This window comes from Marmota marmota, unplaced genomic scaffold, assembly GCF_001458135.2.
Source record: "Marmota marmota marmota unplaced genomic scaffold, marMar, whole genome shotgun sequence".
Lineage (NCBI taxonomy): Eukaryota > Metazoa > Chordata > Mammalia > Rodentia > Sciuridae > Marmota > Marmota marmota.
Window position 1 is genome coordinate 8,575,926 of NW_025999999.1, and position 23,684 is coordinate 8,599,609.

At 38.9% G+C, this 23,684-nt stretch overlaps 3 protein-coding genes across 4 annotated transcripts in view; 2 read left to right on the top strand and 1 right to left on the bottom strand.

Annotated features, from left to right (window-relative positions):
* Taf5 (TATA-box binding protein associated factor 5) overlaps positions 1–3,326 on the top strand; it is a 16,636-nt gene extending 13,310 nt beyond the window's left edge. The window contains 4 exon segments of the mRNA XM_015494743.2: positions 681–845; positions 1,621–1,798; positions 1,990–2,167; positions 2,262–3,326. Of these exon segments, the coding sequence (XP_015350229.2) occupies positions 681–845; positions 1,621–1,798; positions 1,990–2,167; positions 2,262–2,479 (739 nt within the window). The 3' untranslated portion in view covers positions 2,480–3,326.
* Atp5mk (ATP synthase membrane subunit k) lies at positions 3,311–9,721 on the bottom strand. Its single transcript, XM_015494742.2, has 4 exons — positions 9,566–9,721; positions 5,215–5,310; positions 5,032–5,124; positions 3,311–3,417 (listed from the first exon to the last, which is right to left on the bottom strand). The coding sequence occupies exons 2-3, from the start codon at positions 5,299–5,301 to the stop codon at positions 5,035–5,037; spliced, it is 177 nt and encodes a 58-aa protein (XP_015350228.1). The 5' UTR covers positions 5,302–5,310; positions 9,566–9,721; the 3' UTR covers positions 3,311–3,417; positions 5,032–5,034.
* Positions 9,722–9,759: 38 nt separating this feature from the next.
* Pdcd11 (programmed cell death 11) overlaps positions 9,760–23,684 on the top strand; it is a 44,172-nt gene continuing 30,247 nt past the window's right edge. For both annotated transcript variants that reach the window (XM_015494740.2, XM_048807267.1), the window contains exons 1-9: positions 9,760–9,894; positions 12,755–12,867; positions 13,862–13,993; positions 15,326–15,493; positions 16,510–16,671; positions 17,799–17,922; positions 18,374–18,555; positions 20,185–20,292; positions 22,932–23,138. In XM_015494740.2, the coding sequence (XP_015350226.1) occupies positions 12,766–12,867; positions 13,862–13,993; positions 15,326–15,493; positions 16,510–16,671; positions 17,799–17,922; positions 18,374–18,555; positions 20,185–20,292; positions 22,932–23,138 (1,185 nt within the window). In that variant the 5' untranslated portion in view covers positions 9,760–9,894; positions 12,755–12,765. The remainder of the gene's footprint in view (positions 9,895–12,754; positions 12,868–13,861; positions 13,994–15,325; positions 15,494–16,509; positions 16,672–17,798; positions 17,923–18,373; positions 18,556–20,184; positions 20,293–22,931; positions 23,139–23,684) is intronic.

A 23,684-nucleotide genomic window follows, 5' to 3' on the forward strand; every position in this document is an offset into this window, starting at 1 on the left:
TTTTTTTTTTTTTTTGCAGTGGTGGGTGCTGGAGATTAAACCCAGGGCTTTATATACATGCAAAGCACATGCTATACTGCTGAGCTACACTTCCAATCCCCTCTTTAATTCTTAAACAATTTATATAGAATAGGAAAATAGCATCTCCATTTTAGAGCCAAAAATTGTTGAGTTTTACATGGCAGCACATTTCTTTCTTTTTTTTTTAATATTTATTTTTTACTTCTTGGCGGACACAACATCTTTGTTTGTATGTGGTGCTGAGGATCGAACCAGGGCTGCACGCATGCCAGGCGAGCGCGCTACCGCTTGAGCCACATCCCCAGACCAAAGCAGCAGCACATTTCTTAAACTTTCCCAATTAAGCTTATTTGACTATACATTTTATTACCCAACATTATTTTTTTCTAAAGAACTGACATTTATCCCTTTATTTACTTTTTTAAATAATCTCATTCAGTAGGTGTTCATTATAAGTAATGTCAAGGCTAACATTTGGTTTTAACAATAGTTTAGTACTTTGAGCTTTTGGTATCTGTGAATTCCATGTATAAATTGAGAGTGATGTAACATGTTAATAAGTTACATTTAATGTTCAAATGTAAGGAAAAATCTGGGCAGGTAACCAAATGTTATTTTGGGAATATAATCTGGGAATGTACCAATTTTTCTTCTCTCAGGAACTACCTGCTTTCCTCTTCAGAGGATGGAACTGTTAGATTGTGGAGCCTTCAAACGTTTACTTGCTTGGTGGGATATAAAGGACACAACTATCCAGTATGGGACACACAGTTTTCTCCATATGGATATTATTTTGTATCAGGGGGCCACGACCGAGTAGCTCGGTAAGAACATGGTAGTCTTGTGATTGTGTTTATTCAGTGAACATACTGGTTTCTTGTTGAGCATTACCAACTTTATCCAAACTAATTTTCACTTCCATTATTTAAGAAAGAACAACTTTTGGAGAACATCTGAATTTATAGCTATTATTTGAAAATGAATTTGGGACAGGAGTTACCATATCAATATGTCTATACCAAGAGTCCTGCTTTTTTTTAAGTTAGCTTATAAAATCTCCCCCATTAGATGATTATTTCTTCCATTACCACTTTGAGTAGCTTTGTTTCCCTATCGTTGTCTCTTTAAAAGTTCCAGATGAGGTAGCTCAGGTTAGAAACTAATTATATGGTACACAAAACTAGGGGAAAATATATTTTAATGGTTTAGACTAAACTAGGAGTGAAGAGGAGGAAGGGGCAATATAGAATATTAAATACAGAAAGTACATAAAATTAAAGAATTATGAGGAGCTGGGGATGTGGCTCAAGCGGTAGCGCTCACCTGGCATGTGTGTGGCCCGGGTTCAATCCTCAGCACCACATACAAAGATGATGTGTCCGCCGAAAACTAAAAAAATAAATAAATATTAAAATTCTCTCTCAAAAAAGAATTATGAAAGCTAAAGATTTGTACCAGATCAATTCTTTTTCTAAAGAATGTCTCAGTCATTCCATCTTCTTCCATATAGTTGGCTGGCTTAATGGGAACCCATCTATTTTGGCATTTAACAGTTATAACTCCTAATTATCATCTTTCATATTTCATAACTTTTAAAAGGCTCTGGGCTACAGACCATTATCAGCCTTTAAGGATATTTGCTGGTCATCTTGCTGATGTGAATTGTACCAGATTTCATCCAAATTCAAATTATGTTGCTACGGGCTCAGCAGACAGAACTGTGCGGCTCTGGGATGTCCTGAATGGTAATTGTGTAAGGATCTTCACTGGACACAAGGTATTTTATATAAAACTTCATTATTCCAGCACTCAAAGATACTTTCCAGATAAATGTATTTTTTAAACTAACCAGTGACTCATACATTTTAAAGATAACATTCATACCACTAAACTAAAATTCTAACTTTGTCTTATTTCCTTAGATATATTTAACTCTACTTTGATACTTTCCATGGAATTCTTTTCTAGGGACCAATTCATTCCTTGACATTTTCTCCCAATGGGAGATTCCTGGCTACAGGAGCAACAGATGGCAGAGTACTCCTTTGGGATATTGGACATGGTTTGATGGTTGGAGAATTAAAAGGCCACACCGACACAGTCTGTTCACTTAGGTTTAGTAGAGATGGTGAAATTTTGGCATCAGGTAATGGCTTTGTGGCAAACACATAAAATATATACAGCAAAATGTCAGAATCTATGATGGATGCAACTAATGGTTTCCTTTGACTTCCCCTTAGGTTCAATGGATAATACAGTTCGGTTATGGGATGCCATCAAAGCATTTGAAGATTTAGAGACTGATGACTTTACTACAGCCACTGGGCATATAAATTTACCTGAGAATTCACAGGAGTTATTATTGGGTACATATATGACCAAATCAACACCAGTTGTACACCTCCATTTTACTCGAAGAAATTTGGTTCTAGCTGCAGGAGCTTATAGTCCGCAATAAACCATCGGTATTAAAGACCTTCTGGAAGCTACTGTTTGAAAAAGGGAGACTAAAAAGCAAATACCTCAGTGATTAATATTTAAGCTACAAAGAATGTTTTTGTCTATATGGATCTGGAAGTATGCTGCTTAGAAAATCTGAACAGGACAGTTCCACGTTTCTACAGCAACCACATTTAACTAATTTCCGTTAGTTGAATAAGAGAGATACTATGTTCATGGAGGGGACATTTATGGTGCTTTGATTGTGTGGAAACTATGCATTTTCTGTTCAAATGCTATTTTAATTTATTATGTTTAGAAAAAAATTTGATCTTAAAAATTCATCCTGCTTCAAGATTCAAATTAAGAAATATAATACTGTCTTGAATTTTAGCTGAAGAATTCTATGAGCATGTATGTTTCTGCTGTAAAAATGAAGTTACTGTATGGCACTCAAGTACTATGTTAAATGACCCACTAACATTTTTCTTGGCCCATGATTAGTGGAATTTATGTAACTGGGTAGGGTGAACTATAATTCCTTCCTAAGATGTACATGAAGTACAACCACCCACTAACATCTCAATTTATACCTTTTGAGTTTCGAGTGCACCAAAACACTCTAAAAACAGGTGAAGAGATTTAGCTATCATGTTCTACTTCAGCTAAATGGCTACATATACAACCTAGTACACTTGAAGTCAGACAGACATTTCAGTTGCTTACCTCCAGTACTGAGCCTTGCTTTGGAAAACTAAAAGATTTAGACCAAGTCACTGCCAGTTTTTGCCTTTGTTGCATTTTGTACAGTTTTTATATTTTTGATATCTTGTAAATAAAGACAACCAGCTTTTCCAGGTTCATAATTTATTGTACAAATTGAATATTACATGATGAGTTGACATTAGCTTCTCCAGGGATGGGAACTTAACAGATGAGGTCACACATTTTAGAATCCTATAAACAAAGCAAAGACAATTTTGACATAAATGTGTTCCAATACTACTTTTAAGTAATTACAAAATAGGACTATTTAAATCCCCAGAAACTGAATGTAAATTCATCAGATTCTTTAAAAATTTTTTTTTTTAGTTGTAGACAGACATAATACCTTTACTTACTGTGTAGTGCTGAGAATCAAATCCAGTGCCTCACACATGCTAGGCAAGTGCTCTACCACAGAGCCACAAACGCAGCCCTCATCAGATTCTCAAACAGGTAAGGCCTAAACAAGGTATTGCTCAGATTGATGCATTTTAACCTAATACTCCACCTTTAAAGAACTGCCAACAAATTTAGTATGATCTTAAAGGCAAACTACTCCAACAGTCAAGTATATAAAGTAACATTTTAAGTAGCAGAAAGGAGATATCCATCTGTTATTTAAAATTTGAGGCATAATTTTACATTTTTTTATGAGGCTACTACCACTTTCCCCAAATTAGGAGTTAACTTGCATAGAAAATTGGGCAAAATACTACCTCTTTGTAAAGAAGAAGCCATGGATCATTCTGGAATATGCAATCCCTAAGGTCAACAATTTTGACTGGAAAAACTTCACAGAAGAAAATCAGTCTCTGAAGGAGAGCTATATTAGATAAAGATGTGGATTTGGGGATTCCTGAATATTACCTGCCACTAACGCCACAGATAGTTACTCATTTAAGAATGGGCAAGTGAGAGGCTAGGGATATAGCTCAGTTGGTACAGTATGTGCCTTGCATGCACAAGACCCTGGGTTCAATTCCCAGCACCATACATACAAAAGAAGAATGGGCAAATGGAGTCTGAGGAGAAAATATAAGAAAATAAACTTTATGGGGGTTCAGGGAAAAGACAATTCATTATTTGAAAACTGAAACTAGCAAAGAAACTACTGAAAAGAACATATGTAACTGTATACAAAAGGTCAGTTAAGGTTAGGGGAGCAGCTTAAGTGGCAAGAGTGCTTGCCCAGGCTGTACAAGGCCTTGGGTTTAATTCCTAGCACTGCCAAAAAAAAGTATTATGTAAAGAGCATACGCAAGTTGTCTAACCAATTAGGACAAAAACAATTTTAAGAAAAATACAAATAGTAAAAAAGGGACACAAGTTTATTTTACTCATCAAATTTGCAAAAATTAGAAACAAGATTCCACATTGGATAGACAAGACATACCCTTACAAAGTTGGTACCCCATAATCTTTGGGAAAGCACTTCAGCCTAAGGAAACATTCATAGATATAGACTATACTTCATGCTCAAAAACATTCATTGTAATATTTATCTTCAAAAAATTCTAGATTTTTTCTGTGAAGTATAGTTCCTATGTCAATGAATATGTGCATTCAAATCATAAGAAAATAGTTATAAAATTAAAGACATGCCCAAAACTATTGGAAATGAAATAAAATACATTTTTAAAAAAGTTAAAAAGAACAAAAATAGATTAATAAGATGGGCAATTTTTTGCTTGCTTGCTTATATGCAATAATATTTGCAAAAAATGACAATAGTTTACTTTTATAGTTGGGGAGGGAGGCCCCCAACATCAAAGTGGCTTAGTTATGGACTTGGAAATGTCAACTTACCATTTATGTTGCTTTCACAGCTGGAGTTTTTTTAGATCTTAGCTTGAAGTATAAGACAGCCAAAGCAATGCCTCCATATGTAGCCAGTACACACTGAAAAAGAAAGAAAAATATAAATAAAAGTTACTGTTATACCCATATTATTGAAAAATACAACTCCTTAAAGATATCGTCAATACTTACATTCATTCTACCAGTGAGAGTATAAGAGTTGAAATATTTTTTAATACCAGTGAACTGGAATTGGGCATCATTTTCTGGACCTGCCATTATTTCAATCTTAAAAAAAAAAAAAAAAGAAAGCAACAATAAATTGGTTTTGAAGAAATTTAAAATAAAATAAGGATTTTTTCTTAGTTAAAAAACTCTAAAGTCAGTGCAAATAACTATTGTGGTAAAATTTCATCTATGTTTCATCCAACACAGGAGTAGCAAAAATGGTGACAAAAGCCTTGCCAGTTAAGAGGAGCTTTTGGAAGTAGGACTTCATCTTGACTGCTTTCTTTAAAAAACAAAAAAAAAGTTGTTTAGTTGTAGATGGACACAATACCTTTATTTAATTTATATGTGGTGCTGAGGATTTAACCCAGTGCATAACGTGCTAGGCAAGAGCTCTCTTACTGAGCTACAACACCAGCCCCTTGATTATAATTTCATAAACACCCCAGAATATGTCACATCATCCAGCATAGGAAAAGAACACAGTAGTCACTAAGTTCACCCTGAACCAGTATAGCTTAACATTTTTAATTCCAGGTTTTAGTCACATTAGTATACTGTATATTGAATTAACCAGTTTTAAGATTAGTTGAAAGTTGGAGCCTATGATACTTTCAAATTTTCTCAGAGAGGTGAAACCAATTAGCTTAACTCTTAGCTCCCTATTATAAGTCACTTAGGACTTCCAAGGGAGGGTGGACAAGGTATCATCTACTAAATGGAGTTGATATTAGCCACTGAAGATGGTGGGAAAGCTGAAATTCTTAACTTCTTATTCCAAAATAGATAAAGGATGTTGAAATGAACAGTGAAACCAAAAAGTCCAGGAAAAAAATTGGGCAAACATTTTAATTATCTTAGGAAAGGAAAAATATAGGGCTGGGGATATATAGCTCAGTTGGTAGAATGCTTGCTTCGCATGCACAAGGCCCCAAGTTCAATCCCCAGCACCAAAAAAAAAAAAGGAAAACTGGTAGACATAAAATAGAAGTTTGCTTGGGAGTGTAAACTGGTACAACTTTCCTAAAGCACAACTTGTAGTATCAATTATTTGTATACTCTTCCATTTAGCTAGTTCATTTTTCCTCTAGGAATTTCTTTTTACAGAAATATTATTCCTGTTTCAGCTTCCTGAGTAGTTGGGATGACAGATGTGTGTCACCATGCCAGGAGGCTGAACCAGGAGGATCTGAGTTTGAGGCCATTCTGGGAAACAGCAAGACCCCATTAAAAAAATATATATATTGTAGCCAGATGTGGGGGCACATGCCAGTAATCCCAACAGCTTGGGAAGCTGAGGCAGGAGGATCATGAGTTCAAAGCCAGCCTCAGCAAAAGCAGGGCATAAGCAACTCAGTGAGATCCTGACCCTGTCTCTAAATAAAATACGAAATAGGGCTGGGGATGTGGCTCAGTGGTCAAGTGTCCCTGAGTTCAATCCCTGGTACCAAAAACAAACAAACAAAAAAACACCTGTTATGAATGGAAAAACTGAAAAGTTCATCAGGATTTTGTTGGAGGAAATAATAATGTGCATAGAACTTTGTGTATCGATGTGGAAAGGGGTCCCCAGGTAATGTTAAAAAAAAAAAAATCCAATTTCTGGATCTTGGGAGCATATCAATGGTTCTCAAAGTGTAGTCTAGACCACTAAGAAGAATCAGCATCACTGGAAACTTGTTAGAAATGCCAATTCCCAGATTCCACCATAGACCAATTGAATTAGAAACTCTAGGGCCTAGCAATCTGTTTTAACAAAGCCACTGATAATTCTAATGAACACTGAAGTAATGGAAACAGAAAATCAAATGTAATTATATATACCTCCCCCCCCAAAAAAATATGCCACCAAGACATAATTAGGTGGGCATGGTGGCACACATCCATAATCCCAGTGATTCGGGAGGCTGTGGTAGGAGGATTGCAAGTTCAAAACCAGTCTCAGCAACTTAACAAGGCCCTAAACAATTTAGGAGACCCTGTCTCAAAATAAAAAAATAAAAAGGGCTGGAGATATGACTCAGTGGTTGAATACCCCTGGGTTCAATCTCCAGTACCCCCCCCCAAAAAAAAGACATGTTCAAAAGGTCACCATAAATATCAGAATATCAGTTGGAAATTCATATGTGTGACCACCTATCTACCACAACTTGGCACACTGTGAGTTCACTGGCAACACAGACCAATCAGGTTGATCTCTGGTGGAGATTGGTAAGCAGTGGCAATGACTCAGTTAGGTCTTGAAATGGAAGAGGGAGTTGTTGCTATGGAAACTGGCACGTCTTTGTTGACCATTCAAAGGCCTGCAGGAGCATTCACTTGCAAAGAATTGGCAATGAAAATTTGAGACCTTAATTTGAAAACTGATTTAGAAAGGTTCTTGGATCAATGAAGAAAATCCAAACTTTTTAAGATTCCTTCACAGGCCTTGACCAGTTTAACACCATTAGGAAAGACTCCATTAAAAGAAAGCTTTATATCAGTTACCTAGGAGGCTGAAGCAGGTAAACTGCAAGTTCAAGGCCAGCCTCAGCAACTTAGCAAGACCCCATCTCAAAATAAAAAGGGGACTGGGCGACTGGGGTTGTGGTTCAGTGGAAGAGCATTTGCCTGGCATGTGTGAGGCCTGGGTTTGATCCTCAGCACCACATATAAATACATAAAGTAAAAAATTCATTAGCAACTAAAAATATTTAAAAAAAAGGGGGGGGGGACTGGGATGTAGCTCAGTGATGAGCACTCTTGGGTTCAATTCTCAGTACCAAACAAACAAAAAACCCTTTATGATGTATTTTCATATCAACTGTTTCATTTTACTAAACCTATTATAGGCTAATTTTTCATTCATTTCATGATACTTTTTTGGTACTAGGGATTGAACCCAGGGGTGCTTAACCACTGAGCTGCATCCCCAGTCCTTATTCTCCTTCCCTAGCCTACCACGCCGCTGGGATTACAGGCGGGCGCCACCAGGTCTAGTCTGATGTCGGTTCTTGAGAAACCCTACAGAAAACATGGCTTAACTTCGTCAACTCAATAACTGATAACCCCTATTACCTCCTATCTAACAAAACTTTTTAGGAGGGAGTGGTGTCCAACTGAAACAATATTATGATGCTTTAAATTTCACTCTAATTTACACAACATAGAAGGCTGATGTTTGATATTTCTCAAAACAACTTTGATCCTAGGAAAGGGCATGGTATAGGAACTGAAATTTAGAGTGTCTTAAAGGAGATCAACTCAGAAAAGGTTGAGACAGATGGGCAGTGGAAATGTTGCTGGTGTGATAAACAATGGATGTAAGCCTCAAAACATCTAGGTCTGCACCTTTCAACAAAGGGCAAGTTATTTTAGGGCAAAGATCAGGAACCCTCATGTTGGAGTACCCTTTATGGAATAATTGAACTGAAACTTGCTTTTGTCTTTGTCACACCTAAGTTTAGAAAGCTATGTAAATGAAGGAGAAAATCAACTAACACTCCTTGTGAACTTGTGATTTAATGTTAAACGCTGCTTATGGGAAGGTCTAAGTAGATGAATCTCCTCATTTATTTCTAATTAAGCCACTAACCAGTATTAAATATAACCAATCCTTTCAAGCCTGTCTCTGCCTATAAAATGGTCATTTCATTAAAGGCCTAAAATGACCAGTTGCCCTTGCTTTTTCCCTGTTCTTCGATATTGCTATTCTGCTGTCTGATTGGACATCCACCTGGAGTGGTGAGTTCATCACTTAGGGGTAAAACCAAACACAAGAGAGAGCTACAGCTTTCCTCTCAGGAAGGCCTTTCGCTGTTCCTACACACACTGAAATCTAACTTGCTTATGGTGCGCAGGCCTGGAGAAAAAAGCAAGGGCCAGGCCACACTAGCTCTCGCTCTGACAAAGGTTGCCGCACAACTAAAGGAGGCTTGGTTGCCAGTTTCTCAATCAAAACTTAGTGTCAACAAACATCCACAGCCATACAGGCGAAAGGAGAGATGGGGTCAGAAGTCCGAGTCCTCATTCAATTTTTATCCGTGGGTGACCTTGGGAGACTTCTGCGACGGGTCTCATCTTTTCCCACTAGAAAAAGCAATTTAAGAGTCTTCGGAAAGCGGCTGAGCCTAACCGCTGCTCTCTGAGGTTTCCTAGCTGCTGCAGGAGCCTTTAGGCCTCGATCCTCATTTTCTCTAGCCCCTTTTCCATTCCCCACAGTTCTCGACTCCCAAAGAGAAGACCTCGTGGAGTTCCCAAATCAGAAACGGTCAGTCTAGCTCAGCTCCACAAAGCCGAGGTACTAGGTCCGAGCCGGGGAGCCCTCCTGACTTACCTTGTTAAAGCCACAAATTCGACAGCCGACGTCCTTCAACTTACACAGCTATCTCCTGGACCCAGCCGGAAGAAGCCACCTCCTCCGTTCGATTTTAACGGGCCACAGCGATTCAGCCTTCTGCATCGATTGGCGAGGGCTCCAAGTCCCGCCCTTCCGCTTCCTGTCTATACAAAGCTTCCCAAGGCCTGCAGGTAGCAACATAGTAACGGAAGTAGGGTGTTGGACCCGCCCACACTTCCGGAAGAGCTTCACGCGCTTGTAGGTTTGGTCTCCGCGTGTGTGAGTACGTCTGGACCTACTCCGGGGTAGAGAGGCGCGCGGAGCTGGTGAGTGAGGTCGGGAGCAAGAAGGGAGGAAACTTCACGGCTTTCAGATCCGCTTCGTGGCTAGGTACATCGGGTCCTTGTCACGCACCCACCTGTTGAAATGAGTGGTTCGTACACTTGAGCCCAGTTCTGCTCTAGCGGTTCCTGTAACCCCAAGCTATCCTCAGGAAATAGCTTAAGTTCCTTCTCTTCTCCTGGATGGCCTTAGTTGTTGGAGCCTCGGTTTCCTTTTGTCTGAAATAAGATTGATGGTTGAGTTCCCAGCGAACTAAATCCCTTGCACTTTCCTGTTTCTATGAAGCCCGCACTTATACTTTGATTCCAAACCCTAAGGTCTTTCCCGGTCGTTACCTCTGTTAAGTCTCGAGCCCTTCTAGATTCTTATTTCCAAGTATCTCACAGAACCAATACCTCTTATTTTCTGTTCTCACTTGTACCTACTTCTGGTTTTCATGTTTTCTTGGCTATTGCATTTAAATGCTACCCGATTTCCTTTCTGCAAGTCGCCTCGTTGCCAGTCCAGTCTATCTATATTCTTTATTACTGTTCTCTCGCTTCCCCACATAAGAATCTTACTTGCCAAAGTAAGCATAAACTGCCAATTTTTAATTCAGATCTTTTCTCCAAATCCCAACCTTTTAGAATTTAACTCTAATTATTATGCATTAATTTTCCCTATGATCTAATTGAACAACTGTTCAAAGGCAATAGCAAGCCATTGAACAATTGATAGGCAAATTATTAGTGTTTATTGAGTCTCCCAAGGTCACCCACTTTTCCTTTTTCATACATTACTTTCCTACCCATCAAATTCCTATTTATCTTTTTTTTTTAAATCTTTATTTTTATTTATTTATTTTTATGTGGTGAACTTAGGGCCACACACCTAGGAGGCAAGTGCTCTACCACTGAGCTACAGCCCCAGCCCTCCTATTTATCTTTTAACATTAAGCTCAGAAGCATCTTCCTTATGAAGCTTGCTTTCTTTACCAAGGCACCACTTCCAAGCTCTTTGTTTATGGTTTATAATCTGATTTTTAGCAGGCATTGAACCAGGGTGCTTCAGTCCACTGAGTCACATTCCTAGCTCTTTTTATTTATTTATTTTATTTTTATTTTAAAAAAACTTTTTAGTTGTATACGGACACCATGTTTTTATTTATTTTTATGTGGTGCCGAGGATCAAACCTAGTGTCTCATACAACTCCAGACCCCCCCTTTTATTTATTTATTTATTTATTTATTTATTTATTTATGGAATTAGGTCTTGAGGACACAATATCTTTATTTTATTTTTATGTGGTGCTGAGGATCGAACCCAGTGCCTCACGTATGCTAGGCAAGTACTCTACCTCTAAGCCACAAGCCCAGCCCCGCCTTTTTATTTTTTGACACAGGGTTTCGCTAAATTACTTAGGGCTGCACTAAGTTGCTGAGGCTGGCTTTGTATTTGTGATCCTTCTGCCTCAGTCTTCTGAGCTGCTAGGATTACATGCATGTGCCACTGCACCCAACTGATTTATATTTTAAATTACTTGTGTAATTGTTTTGTTTTCTTTTTTTCTGTTGAACACAGGTGTGCTTTACCAATGAGCTACATCACCAGCCCTTTATTTTTTTTTTTACGTTTATTTGTTCATCAGTTATACATGACAGCAGAATGCTCTTTGATTCATTGTACACAAATGGGGCACAATTTTTCACTTTTCTGGTTGTACACAAAGAAGGGTCACATCATTCGTGCAATCATACATGTACCTAGGGTAATGATGTCTGTCTCATTCCACCATCTCACCTATCCCCATGCCTTCTTCCCACCCATCCCTCCCCTTTGGCCATTCCAAAGTTCTTCCACTCAATCCCATGCCCCCCACCCCTTAATGGATTAGCATCCACTTATCAGAGAAAAACATTTGTCCAGCCTTTTATCTTGAAAGAGGGTCTCAGTACCTTGCCCAGGTTTTCCTAGAACTTGATGAGGCTGTCATTGAACTTGAGATCCTCTTGCCTCAACCTCTTGAATTGCTGGGATTACAGGGGTGCACCACCGCACCCAGCTTATTTTATCTTTTATTTCTATATCTCTGACATAATTGTAGCTGCTTAATGTATTTAATGTATTTGCTACATTAAATCTAAGTCTTTTTCATGAAGGAATGTGAGTGGTTTGTGGTTTTGAAGCAGAGAGATTTGGAAAGATAAAATATGGATTAACAGAGGCCTGATATCTCAACCATCTGTCTCATAGTCTTAAATCTTATCTTCATGTGACCCTTTACTACTCTTTGGTAGATACTATAGCAATACATACATACCTATATTTATAGTGGCACAGTTCACAGTAGCCAAACTATGGAACCAACCTAGGTGTTCATAGAGGAATGGATAAAGAAAATGTGGTATGTATCCACAATGGAGTTTCATTCAGCCATAAAGAAAGATGAGATTATGTCATTTGTAGGCAAATGGATGGAACTAGAGACTATTATGTGAAACAAAATATGCCAGACTCAGAAATTCAAGGGTCATATGTTGTCTGTCCTATGTAGAAGCTAGAGAGGAAAAAGAAAAAGGCTGGGGAATCTCACGAAAATCAAAGGGAGAGCAGTAGAACAGAGGAAAGGGAGTGGGGAGCGGGAAGTGCTGGGGGAGTGCTATTGGCCAAATTATATTGTTTACATGTGTGATTATGTAGCAACAAACCCTACCGTTTTGTACAACTATAATGCACAATAAAAAATATGGGAGGGAAAATCTTGTCTTGCACATTGGTAGGAAGTTCTCTTGCTCATTGATCACAGCCTTTATGAAACCTGCCATTAATGCTACTTCTCACCATTGTTCTTTGCATTGTTTTTAGGAGACCCAAATATGGCAACTGTAGAAGAAAGCTTCCCCCGAGGGGGTACAAGAAAGACCCACAAATTAGAGAAATCTTTCCAGGAGTCAGTTGAACAAGACAACTTATTTGATGTAGGTTTTATGCTGCTGTGGTGAGACTCACTTGAAACTTTCTCTCTAACATTTTTGTGGAGAATGAGCCGTATTTGAGACTTGTTATTTTTCAGAATTGTTTTTTGTTGAAGTTCACGTCTGTAATTGAACTCATTAGCGAGGCTCTACCATCACAAAGCTGTATTTTTGAAGCATGACATTTAGTAATTGAGTTTGAAGTAATGTTGTACCTTGTCCTTGGGAATTCTGTGCCATGTTGGTTAAGGGGGGGGGGGAAGCATGTTTATTATTATGTTTTTAAATGGGATCTTTGCCACATACCGTGGTCAGAATTTGCATTAGATTTTTTAAAAAAATATTGTATTTTTCAGTTACTGATAGAGCTTTTATTTTAATTATTTATATGTGGTGCTGAGAATTGAACCCAGTGCCTCACACATGCTAGGCAAGTGCCCTACCATTGAGCCCTAGTCCCAGCTCCATGCATTAGAATTTGTAGTCAGTCTCACCTCAAGTAGACTGTATTCCATAAGCTAGAGGAAACTAACATTTGAGTGTATGGCCTTAGATCTATTTTATGTAATCTTTCCAACTATATTATAATGTAGAAATTGTCATTCTGTTATGAGGAACTGAGGCTTAGGAAGATTGTTTACTAAGACTGCATAGCTTATCATGGAAGAGTTTGGGAGTTCAACTTGGGTCTCTTGACCACAGATTCTGTTTTCATGCAGTGTTGCATATTTCTTTTTAAGCTGGGAACCTCAGTGTTCATTTCCAATCAAGGAAAGAAGAATATAGGAAAGAAAAGACTTAGGTACATGAAGGCGGCTTCTCAAACTTTGGCAGTGATAGGTGAATGGGAGAGTTGGGATTAAAGGAACAGTTGGGAGTGGAGAAGGAGAGTAGCAGAGTAATAAAACAAGGTGACATAACCTGAAATGTGAGGTAAAGACCAGGATTGCTGCTTCTCGTTCTTTTAGATCTTTGTGGGTCTTTTTTTCCCCTTTAGATTTCCACTGAAGAAGAACCCACCAAAAGGAAAAAGAGCCAGAAAGGACCAGCAAAAACAAAAAAGTTGAAAATTGAAAAAAAAGAAAACAGCAAGTCTATCAAAGAGAAATTTGAAATTCTTAGTGTTGAGGTTTGTTAATGTTTTTTTTTTTTCTTTTCTTTTTTTGTACCAGGGATTGAACTCAGGGTTATTCAACCACTGAGCCACATCCCCAGCCTTATTTTGTATTTTATTTAGAGACAGGATCTCACTGAGTTGCTTAGTGCCTTGCTTTTGCTAAGGCTGGCTTGCCATCCTCCTGTCTCAGCCTCCTGAGCCACTAGGATTACAGACGTGTGCCACCTTGCCTGGCTTGGTTTTCTTTTTGACATACTATCTTGATTAAGTTTGTGTGTTCTTTCCTGCTTTTCTTTCATTTTTGCCTTTTATATATAGATTTCATCTATGTATGTAAGATTTTTACAGATGTTGAGTATTATTTGATTGCTAAACCAATGCCTAATGTCTTCCTTTTTTAAAAGGTGCTGTTGTCTTGCTTGTGTTTTCATGGGACTTTTAATAGATTCAAAGGTTTGAGCTGACAGTAAATTTAGCAATCATTCTACCCATTCATTTCATTTATTTTTATTTTTTGGCATTCAGTATTGAATCTAGGGCACTAAACCAAATCACCAACCCTTTTTCTTTTTTATTTTGAGACATGGTCTTAGTTGCTAAGGGCTTTGCTAAGTTGCTGAGGCTGGCTTTGAACTTGCTATCCTCCTGCCTCAGCCTCCTGAGCCACTGGGATTATGGGTGTGTGCCACTGTGCCTGGCTACCTATTCATTGTATAAAAGTGAAGCTACCTCAGATATGATGCACTTTATGTTCTTAAAATCTTACATTATTAACTCCTGATACATATTAATTAAAAAAAAATGATTTGAGGGGAACGATTCAGCCTGTAGGCATATCTTGTTTGTCTTGTTTACTTAAAAAAAAAAAAATTGTTTAACTTAGTGCCAGCAGTAGAAACTATAGATTTTACATGAAAATGTGATTCCGCCTCATTACAACTTGAAAGTGTCCATGTTCCTTAATGTTTATAGTCACAAAGGAGCTGCATAGTGGTTGCACTCTTCAGAGCCAACATGTGCACACCACACTACTTTTGTCTCCGCTGGCCTGCATCCATCACTGTGTTGTCTGCCAGACGTTTGAATTTGGGTTGCTTGGGATATGAAAAAAAGCAAAAGTGTCTTCTGGTGACTCAGTGCTGTTAATACTGTTGCCTGTAGACCTTTTACAGTGCTCAGATATCTGATAAATATGTGTGTATATTCACACTTAAGTGTTTTTTTTTTAATTTACAAAATTCCTGTAGCTTTTAACTTTTGCAATTGATACTAGAAACCAGGTCTTCTAACCTTCCTATCATTGTTCTCTTCCTTACTGTACCCATTTCTTTTTTTCTCTTCTAGTCCCTTTGTGAGGGAATGCGGATTTTAGGTTGTGTGAAAGAGGTAAATGAGCTGGAACTGGTGATAAGTCTCCCCAATGGCCTCCAGGGATTTGTGCAAGTAACTGAAATCTCTGATGACTATACCAAAATGCTGAATGAACAGGTGGCACAAGAAGACCCTCTGAAGGTAAGGGAAATCTCTGTGAAACCTGTTACTAGAAGTAGGTGGTATTCAAATAAAAGTAAAATTACCACTTTGCTAAATGCTAAGAAGGAAAGGTAAAGGTGCAATGAGAGTTTATAATAAGGTGTGCTTTAAAAAAAAAAAAAAAAAAACAATAAAGGGTTTTTACTTAGTCCAAGGAGCCTGGAAGATCTCTATGAGGAAAGGATGCTTGAGCTGAGATCTGAAGGATGAGGGCTTCCTGGGTCAGAAGGAAAGGAGTTCAGGTAGAAGATGGATGCTGTGTAACAGAAAAGGCTGGTATGGCTAGAGTAGAGACAGCAAAGGAAAGTGTGGCGTGAGATGGGGCCAGAGAGCTGAGTGGAAGCCAGATTATACATGGCTTTGTAGACCATATTAAGGGTTGATTTTAAATTCTATAATCAACAAAAAGTCCTTGAATTGTCCTCACTGGAATGGGTGACACATGGACAACTTAGGAAATAGATTGAAAAGGCATAAGGAGATTCTTACAAATTTGGAGGACATTGTAGTAGTCCAGGCTCTGAGATTGATGGCAGCTTGGGTCCAAGATTTACCAACTTCTGAGAAGGTAAAGCCATTGATGATAGATTTCACATTGGTAGTGAGGCAGACAGGTGGCTGGGACAAGTCTTACGTTTAGAGACATGGAGGTTATTGGTGATTTTTCTTGGGAGAAAAAAATGGAGTGAGGGGTGGAAAGCAGTTTGCTTTGAGCTGAAGAGTGAGTAGTAGATGAAGTGGAGATAATAAATGTAGATAGCTTTTCTGAGGAGTCCTTGACAACTGCTTATTATTTTGAGACCTTATGCTGAAATTCAAGATTATGACTTGGCCTCAGAACCATCTTCCTTTGTGGTGAACAGTTACTTTTTATTCACTTTTTTATTTCTGTAAAAAAAAAAAAAAAATAAAAATAAAATCCACGGAGCCAAGGCAGTGGATTCTTGGTTCAGAGGAAAGGGATGTATCAGTTCTTTCTCATTGGTATTATGCAGGACCTGCTACGCTTGCCTGAACTTTTCTCACCTGGAATGCTGGTGAGATGTGTGGTAAGCAGTCTGAGAATCACAGAGAGGGGCAAAAAAAGTGTCAAGCTATCTCTGAACCCCAAAAATGTCAACAGAGTGCTGAGTGCTGAGGCCCTGAAGCCTGGCATGGTATGTATCCGGGGTCAGGGAAGAGGAGCAGGCAGCATGCCTTTTCCCTCCCCCCACCTCCTTTTACTTTGAGCTTAATGGCTACACACAGAGATGGATCTTTTCCTGGAGGGAAGGTCTCCTGAGCGCTTTGGGTGCTTAATGAATATTGAAGAATTGAGCCTAATTTCATTGTCTTGGAAGGAAGAAAGGGCAAGCAAGTTCAGGTTTGGCTCACCAGCACACAAATGCCTCCAGGGAACCTTAGTGGAGGGCTGGCTGATGGTGAGGAGTTCCTCATAATGACTTCCCAGGACTTCTTCACAGATTAAGCCTTTTTCAGAGGCCTTTTGGCATTTGTGTGGAATGCTTGAGGGTAGCTAAGAGCAAGTGGCAGCGTAGATGGGGCCATAAATCTGCCAGCTGTTAGTGGATACCCTGTCACTTTATATCTAGCCCTGTGGAAATTAAGGAGAATTTAATCCTGGCTTGGATCCTTCAAGTTCAATAGGTACAAAAAAATAACTTACAACCTTATAAATAACTACTCTGGCAATTAAGGGGCAGAAGATGAATGTAATTTTGCAACATTGGTTAAAAGCGACATTTGAGGAAAGCCTGGAAAGTTTGGAAGGATGTAGTTGGTTAAAAAGGGAATAAAAATAAGCCAAGTTGCAGGAAATTGCCAAGTTTTGAGAGCCTTCTCATGACAGGTATTGTTTTAAGCACTTTCTCACAGTCAACCAATGAGGCAGATAGACATTCTTTCCTTTCTACATTTGAGAACATGGTCTCAAAGGTTTAAGTGACTTATCAAAAGACCAGGTGGCTAACATCAGAGCCATGCTACTTCCCACGAAATGTAAAGGAGGTTAAAGGATTTTTTTTTTTGATGTCTTGAAGGTGCTTAGAGAAGACATGATGATGGCTGCAATGGTAGAAACTGGAAGATCCTTCAGACCTTGGGAGAAAGTTGATGCCTTTTGTCCTCTAGTGGGATTGTGGCTTAAAGTTTAAAAGTGGGGATTGTGGTTATTGCATAGTGTTCAAGATTAAAAGTGGAAACATTCGTGTTTGGAAGTGGATGTTTATCATGTGTCCTGTTGTCTTTGACTTGGAACTTTGGGGCATGCTTTCTTTTCCCCCAGCTGCTGACGGGCACTGTATCTAGCCTGGAAGACCATGGCTACCTAGTGGACATTGGTGTTGGTGGAAGCAGAGCTTTTCTGCCATTGCAAAAAGCTCAAGACTACATCCAACAAAAGAACAAAGGTGAGAGAGGCCACTGCATGGTGGTGAGGTGGTACATGCATGTGGGGATTATATTTAAATGCCATTTTGCAGTTAGCATAACAGAATGGTGACCCTGAAGGCTATTTGGCTTTGGGAAAATTGGTGGTTAATCCTAGCTGATGGGAAAGGGAAGATGTACAAAGGGCCAGGGAATGGTAGGACCATTTTCAGTTTTCTTCGCCTAGATGATTTCACTGAATTTGGGGCCCCAGGGCCTCTAAACCAGCACTCCCCTGGCTTGTTGAGATTTTCATATTTTTGTGAGGTAGTTGAATTTCAGATTCCCTTTTGTAGTTGGTCCCTTAGTGATTTGGAATATGGGGAATATGAGATGCTAATTGGGTATGTAGACCATAGATCTTTTTAGATGTTGCTTGGGCCTGTGTTAAAGTCCTTCTCATTCTTTTGGGTGTTGGGAATGTGTTTCCAGGTGCTAAACTGAAGGTGGGTCAGTACTTGAACTGTGTAATTGAAGAGGTGAAAAGCAATGGAGGAGTTGTTAGTCTGTCTATAGGGCATTCAGAAGTTTCTACTGCCATTGCTACTGAGGAACAAAATTGGACCCTTAATAACTTGCTACCAGGACTGGTGGTCAAAGCCCAGGTACAGAAGGTAAGCTGTTCATTGTTACTCTTTTCCAAATTTTTGTTATAATAAGAACATGCATACCATCTAAACTGTGCTGTCACGCTGTCCCCCACATGTAGCCATTCAGCACTTGAAATGTGTCTAGTGCAATATGTTCAAATACTGCTATTCTGGACATAGTTGGTTAAGTAAGCTATTATTAAAATAAATTTCATGTGTGTTTTTTTTTTTTTTTGGTACTGGTGATACTAACCACTGAGACACATCCCCAGCACCCCCTTTTTAAAATATATATTTAAGTTGTAGTTGGACACAATACCTTTATTTTATTTATTTATTTTTTTTGGTGCTCTACTGCTGAGCTACAACCCAGCACCCGCAACCCCCTTTTTTATATTTTATTTAGAGATAGGGTTTCACTGAGTGTTTTAGGACCTCACAAAAAAAAAAGTTGCTGAGGGTGGCTTTGAATTCGCATTACTCCTGCTTTATCCTCCCAAGCTGCTGGGATTATAGGTGTGCGCCACCGCACCCGGCTTCTTTGTGTTTTTAAAATGTGACTGCCAGGAACTGAGCGCTGCAGTATAGTTCTGTAATCCCAAGTACTCAGGATCTCAGCTACATGGGAGGCCAAGGCAGGAGGATCACAAGTTCAAGGTCAGCCTGAGTGACTTAGAGAGACCCTTGTCTCAGAATAAAGTAAAAGGGTCTGGAGATGTAGCTCAGTGGTAGAGTACTTGCCCAGTATGTATGAGCCCCTGAGTTCAATCCCCGGTAATGGGGGACCTGGGGATTAATCTGGGGTCGGGGGGGAGTGACCACTAGGAAACTAAAGTTACATATATGGCTTGCATTATATTTCTGTTGAACAGTGCTGATCTAAAAGGTCAAATGGTAATAAAAGGCTTATAATAAAGAACTGTCTCAGGGTGTGACTGTGGTTCAGTGGCAGAGTGCTTGCCTAGCATGTGTGAGGCACTGAGTTTGATCCTTAGCACCGCATATAAAAAAATAAGCAAATAAAATAAAGACATGCCGTATATATCTACAATTAGAAAAAAAAAATTTTAAAAAAACCTGTCATTCCTCCTAACCCTTATCATTTTATGCATGCATGTATTTGTTTATTCAGTGGTACTGGGGATATAACCTAGGGCTAAGCAAGTGGTCTACCACCCAGCTTCAGCCCTCCCTCCCTCCACTTTTTTTTTTTTTTTTAATTTCAGACAGGGTCCCACTGTGCCCTGCTCTAACCCCTACCATTAACTCTTGTAGCTTGTCCTGTGAAATTTCCCTCCATAATTCCAAGTGATAAGTTGTTTAGCCACAGTTTATCCAAGTTGTGAGTCTGGCAGTTCCCAAGCATACTTGTGTGAAGCTCCTTGCACTCCCTGAGAAATCCCAGAGGATGGAGGGTTGATGCCTGCTGTTGGCTAGAAGGGAGATGAGCTTGCTGAATAAAGAAATAGCCGGTGCTTGGAGTTACCCTGCCAGTTAATTTTATAGGAAGAAAGATTGATAAAAGGTTAGATGGGGAGAGAAATACAGTTATTGTGGATAATGTGGCATCCAGTGTTTGCTATGAACAGTGTCTCTCATACTCCTGGTTCCTTCAGAGAAATGTTTTTTATAACTTGTTCTGTTTATTTCTAGGTGACTCAGTTTGGTCTTAGGCTAAACTTCCTCACATTCTTCACGGGCCTTGTTGACTTTATGCACCTGGAACCCAAGAAAGTTGGGACGTATTTCTCAAACCAAGCAGTAAGAAATGATGCACCTATCTTTTCCTGATTCCAACTGTGTCCCAGGCAGCTATACAGTATCCCAGCTAGCCTCAAGGAAGGTCCTAGCACTGCATATGTACAGGTGTATAGAGAAAAGATGAGGGGAATGATAATAAGTGTTTTGGAGGAAGCACAAGAAACTACTAGTAGTGCTTAGGTTGAAATTAGACAAGGAGCAGGTGGTACCAGGGATTGAATTGGGGAACTTACCACTGAGCCACAACCCCAAACCCTTTTTGTTTTTTATTTTGAGACAGGGTCTTGCTAAGTTGCTCAGGGCATTGCTAAGTTGCTGAGGCTGGCTCTGAACTTGTAATTCTCCTGCTTCAGCCTCCTGAACTGCTGGGATTACAGGAATGTGACACTGTGCTCAGCTTGCTTTTATAATTTAAAGTAGTTTGGAAGGGTATTTATCATAGGAAGATACTTTTAAGTAGAAAAACATGGTTCTAAAAAGTTCTATAAGGATTGGAGATGTAGCTTAGTGGTTGAGTGCTTGCTTATCATGCTTGAGGCCCTGAGTTTGATCCTGGTGCCACAAAAAACAACAAAAATGATCTATGAGTAGTATGAATTTAATTTGGAAAAATAATTAAAAAGAATCACCTGGTTAAAACACTGGAGGATTATGCAATCAGGCATGAATTGTGATTAACCCTGGGTGATTACTCTATTATATATCTAAATATTTGAATTTTTTACAATGAACATGGATATTTGAGAAGGATATGCCACTAAAAGTTATTCAGGATTTTTTAAATCCTCAAATACTTTCTTTTCATTTTTTAACAGTAATGCATTCTCATGGATACTATAGAGAAAAATAATTTTCAGAGAAAATAGATTTTTCCATCATCTAGTAATAATACTTCTAATATTTTGTCAAACCTGTTTGTGATAATATATTTCTTTTATAGTACTATTTATGTATAGAGTTGAGACATTTTGCATGTTTTGGCCTTGGGATCAGATCTCATTGATCACTAAACCACTGAGTTATATCCCCAGCCTCTTTTTTTTTTTTTACATTTTCAAATTGGGGCATTATAGCTGTACTTAATGATGGAATTTGTTCTTACATATTCACACATACACACAATGTAACAATGTAACTTGGCCAGTATCACTCTCTAGCACTTCCCACTTCCTACCCCCTTGCCCCTTTCCTCTGTTGATCTCCCTTTGATTTTCATGAGATCCCTTCCCACCCCCAACTTTTCTTTTCCTTTTTCCTCTTTCCCTGACACATATGAGAGGAAAAAATATGACCCTTGACCTTCTGAAATTGATATATTTCACTTAACATAATGGTTTCTAATTCCATCCATTTTCCTACCAATGACATAATTTAGTTTCTTTATGGCTGAATAAAACTTCATTGTGTAAATATACCAGATTTTCTTTATATATTCGTCTATTGATGGATACCTAGGCTAATTTCATAATTTGGCTATTGTGAATTGTGCTGCTGTAAGCATGGGTATGCACTAGAATGCATCAGAACCAACTATTATCATACTATTACTATAGTATGATGACTTTAATTCCTCAGGATAAATAGTCATATAGCTGAGTCATATGTTGGTTCCATGTCTAGTCATTTGAGGAACTATCATACTGATTTCCATAGTGTTTGTACTAACTTACAGTTCTACCAACAGTGTATAAGTGTTCCTTTTTCTCCACATCCTCTCCAGAATTTATTCTTATTTGTATTCTTGATGACTGCCATGCTGACTGGTGTGAGATGAAATCTCAGTGTGGTTTTGACTTGCATTTCTGTAATTGCTTATGATGTTGAATATTTTTTCATATATTTGTTAGCCATTTGTATTTCTTCTTTTGAGCGGTGTCTATTTAATTCATTTGCCCATTCGTTAATTTCCCCAGCTGTTTTTACATTGTATTTTGAGACAAGGGTCTTGGGTAAATTGCCCAGGCTGGCCTTGAATTTATAATCTTCCTCCAAGTAGTTGGAATTACAGGCCTGTGTTGCCATGCTTAGCTAGATCAGGCTTCTTGGTGTTACTAGAGCAAAAACTTATGCTGAGTTACCTATGCTGAGTTTTTGCTGTAGGGACACCATTATGTATTTTCTGTTGTATGTGCATTAGCTTCTTGGACCCCTAGTTGATTTAGTAAGCATTGATTTAATCAGATGTAGTTTTTATGGGATTTTTGTTTTTTTATAGTTTCTTTTTTTTTAATATATTTTTTAGTTGTCAATAGATCTTTTATTTATTTATATGTGGTGCTGAGGATTGAACCCAGGCCCTCACACGTGCCAGGCAAACGCTCTACCACTGAGTCACAATTCCAGCCCTCTTTTTTTTTTTTTTTAATTTTTTTTTTAGTTGTTGATAGAACTTTGTTTATTTGTATGTGGTGCTGAGAATCGAACCCAGTGCCTCACACATGCTAGGCAAGCACTCTACCACTGAGCTACAGCCCCACCCCCAGATGTAGTTTTTACAGGACTTTTATTTAACTTTTCCTTATTGTACTTGATTGTCCAAGCTAACTTTACTAAATATGTTAGTACTTTCATGTGTGATCAGCACATGGGGAGTCTGCTCTATTCCTCCTGCTGCTCATTTTGCCCTTTCTTTTGTCTAGGTAAGGGCCTGCATCCTTTGTATTCATCCTAGGACCAGAGTTGTGCGCCTGAGCCTGCGCCCTGTCTTCCTGCAACCTGGACGCCCATTCACCCGGCTCTCTTGCCAGCACCTAGGAGCTGTGCTGGATGATGTTCCTGTCCAGGGGTTTTTCAACAAGGCTGGGGCCACCTTCAGGCTAAAGGATGGGGCTCTGGCCTATGCCCGGGTAAGAAGCCTTTGTTTGGTCAGGGATCTCGTCACTGGAAGAACTTTAGAGATACTTGGGTTCTTTTCTGCTTTCTTCATTTCTTTCTCTCTCTCTTTTTTTTTTTTTTTTTTTGTTATCAGGAATTGAATATGGGGCGCTATACCACCGAGCCAGATCCCTAGCCCATTTTATTTTTTGAGACAGGATCTCACCAAGTTGTTTAGGGCCTTGCTAAGTTGCTGAGGCCGGCTTTGAATTTGAGATCCTCCTGCCTCAGCTCCCAAGCCACTGGGATACAGCATGTGCCACTGTGCCTGGCATGCGTTCTTCATTTCTTTTTTGTTTATTTATTTGTTTTGGTACTGGGGATTGAACCCAGAGGTGCTTAACCACTGAGCTGCATCCTCAGCACTTTTTTCTATTTTATTTTGAGATGGGGTCTTGCTAAGTTGCTTATTAGGGCCTCACTAAATAGCTGAGGCTGGCTTTGAATTTGAGATCCACTGCATCAACCTCCTGAGCTGCTGGGATTACAGGCGTGCACCACTGTGCTCAGCGCTTTAT

Coding starts and splice junctions, on each gene's coding strand:
- Atp5mk (XM_015494742.2), bottom strand. CDS start 5,301: ATGGCAGGTCCAGAAAATGATGCCCAATTCCAGTTCACTGGTATTAAA. Junction 5,125..5,214: donor CTCTCACTGGTAGAATGAAT/GTAAGTATTGAC, acceptor TTTCTTTTTCAG/TGTGTACTGGCTACATATGG.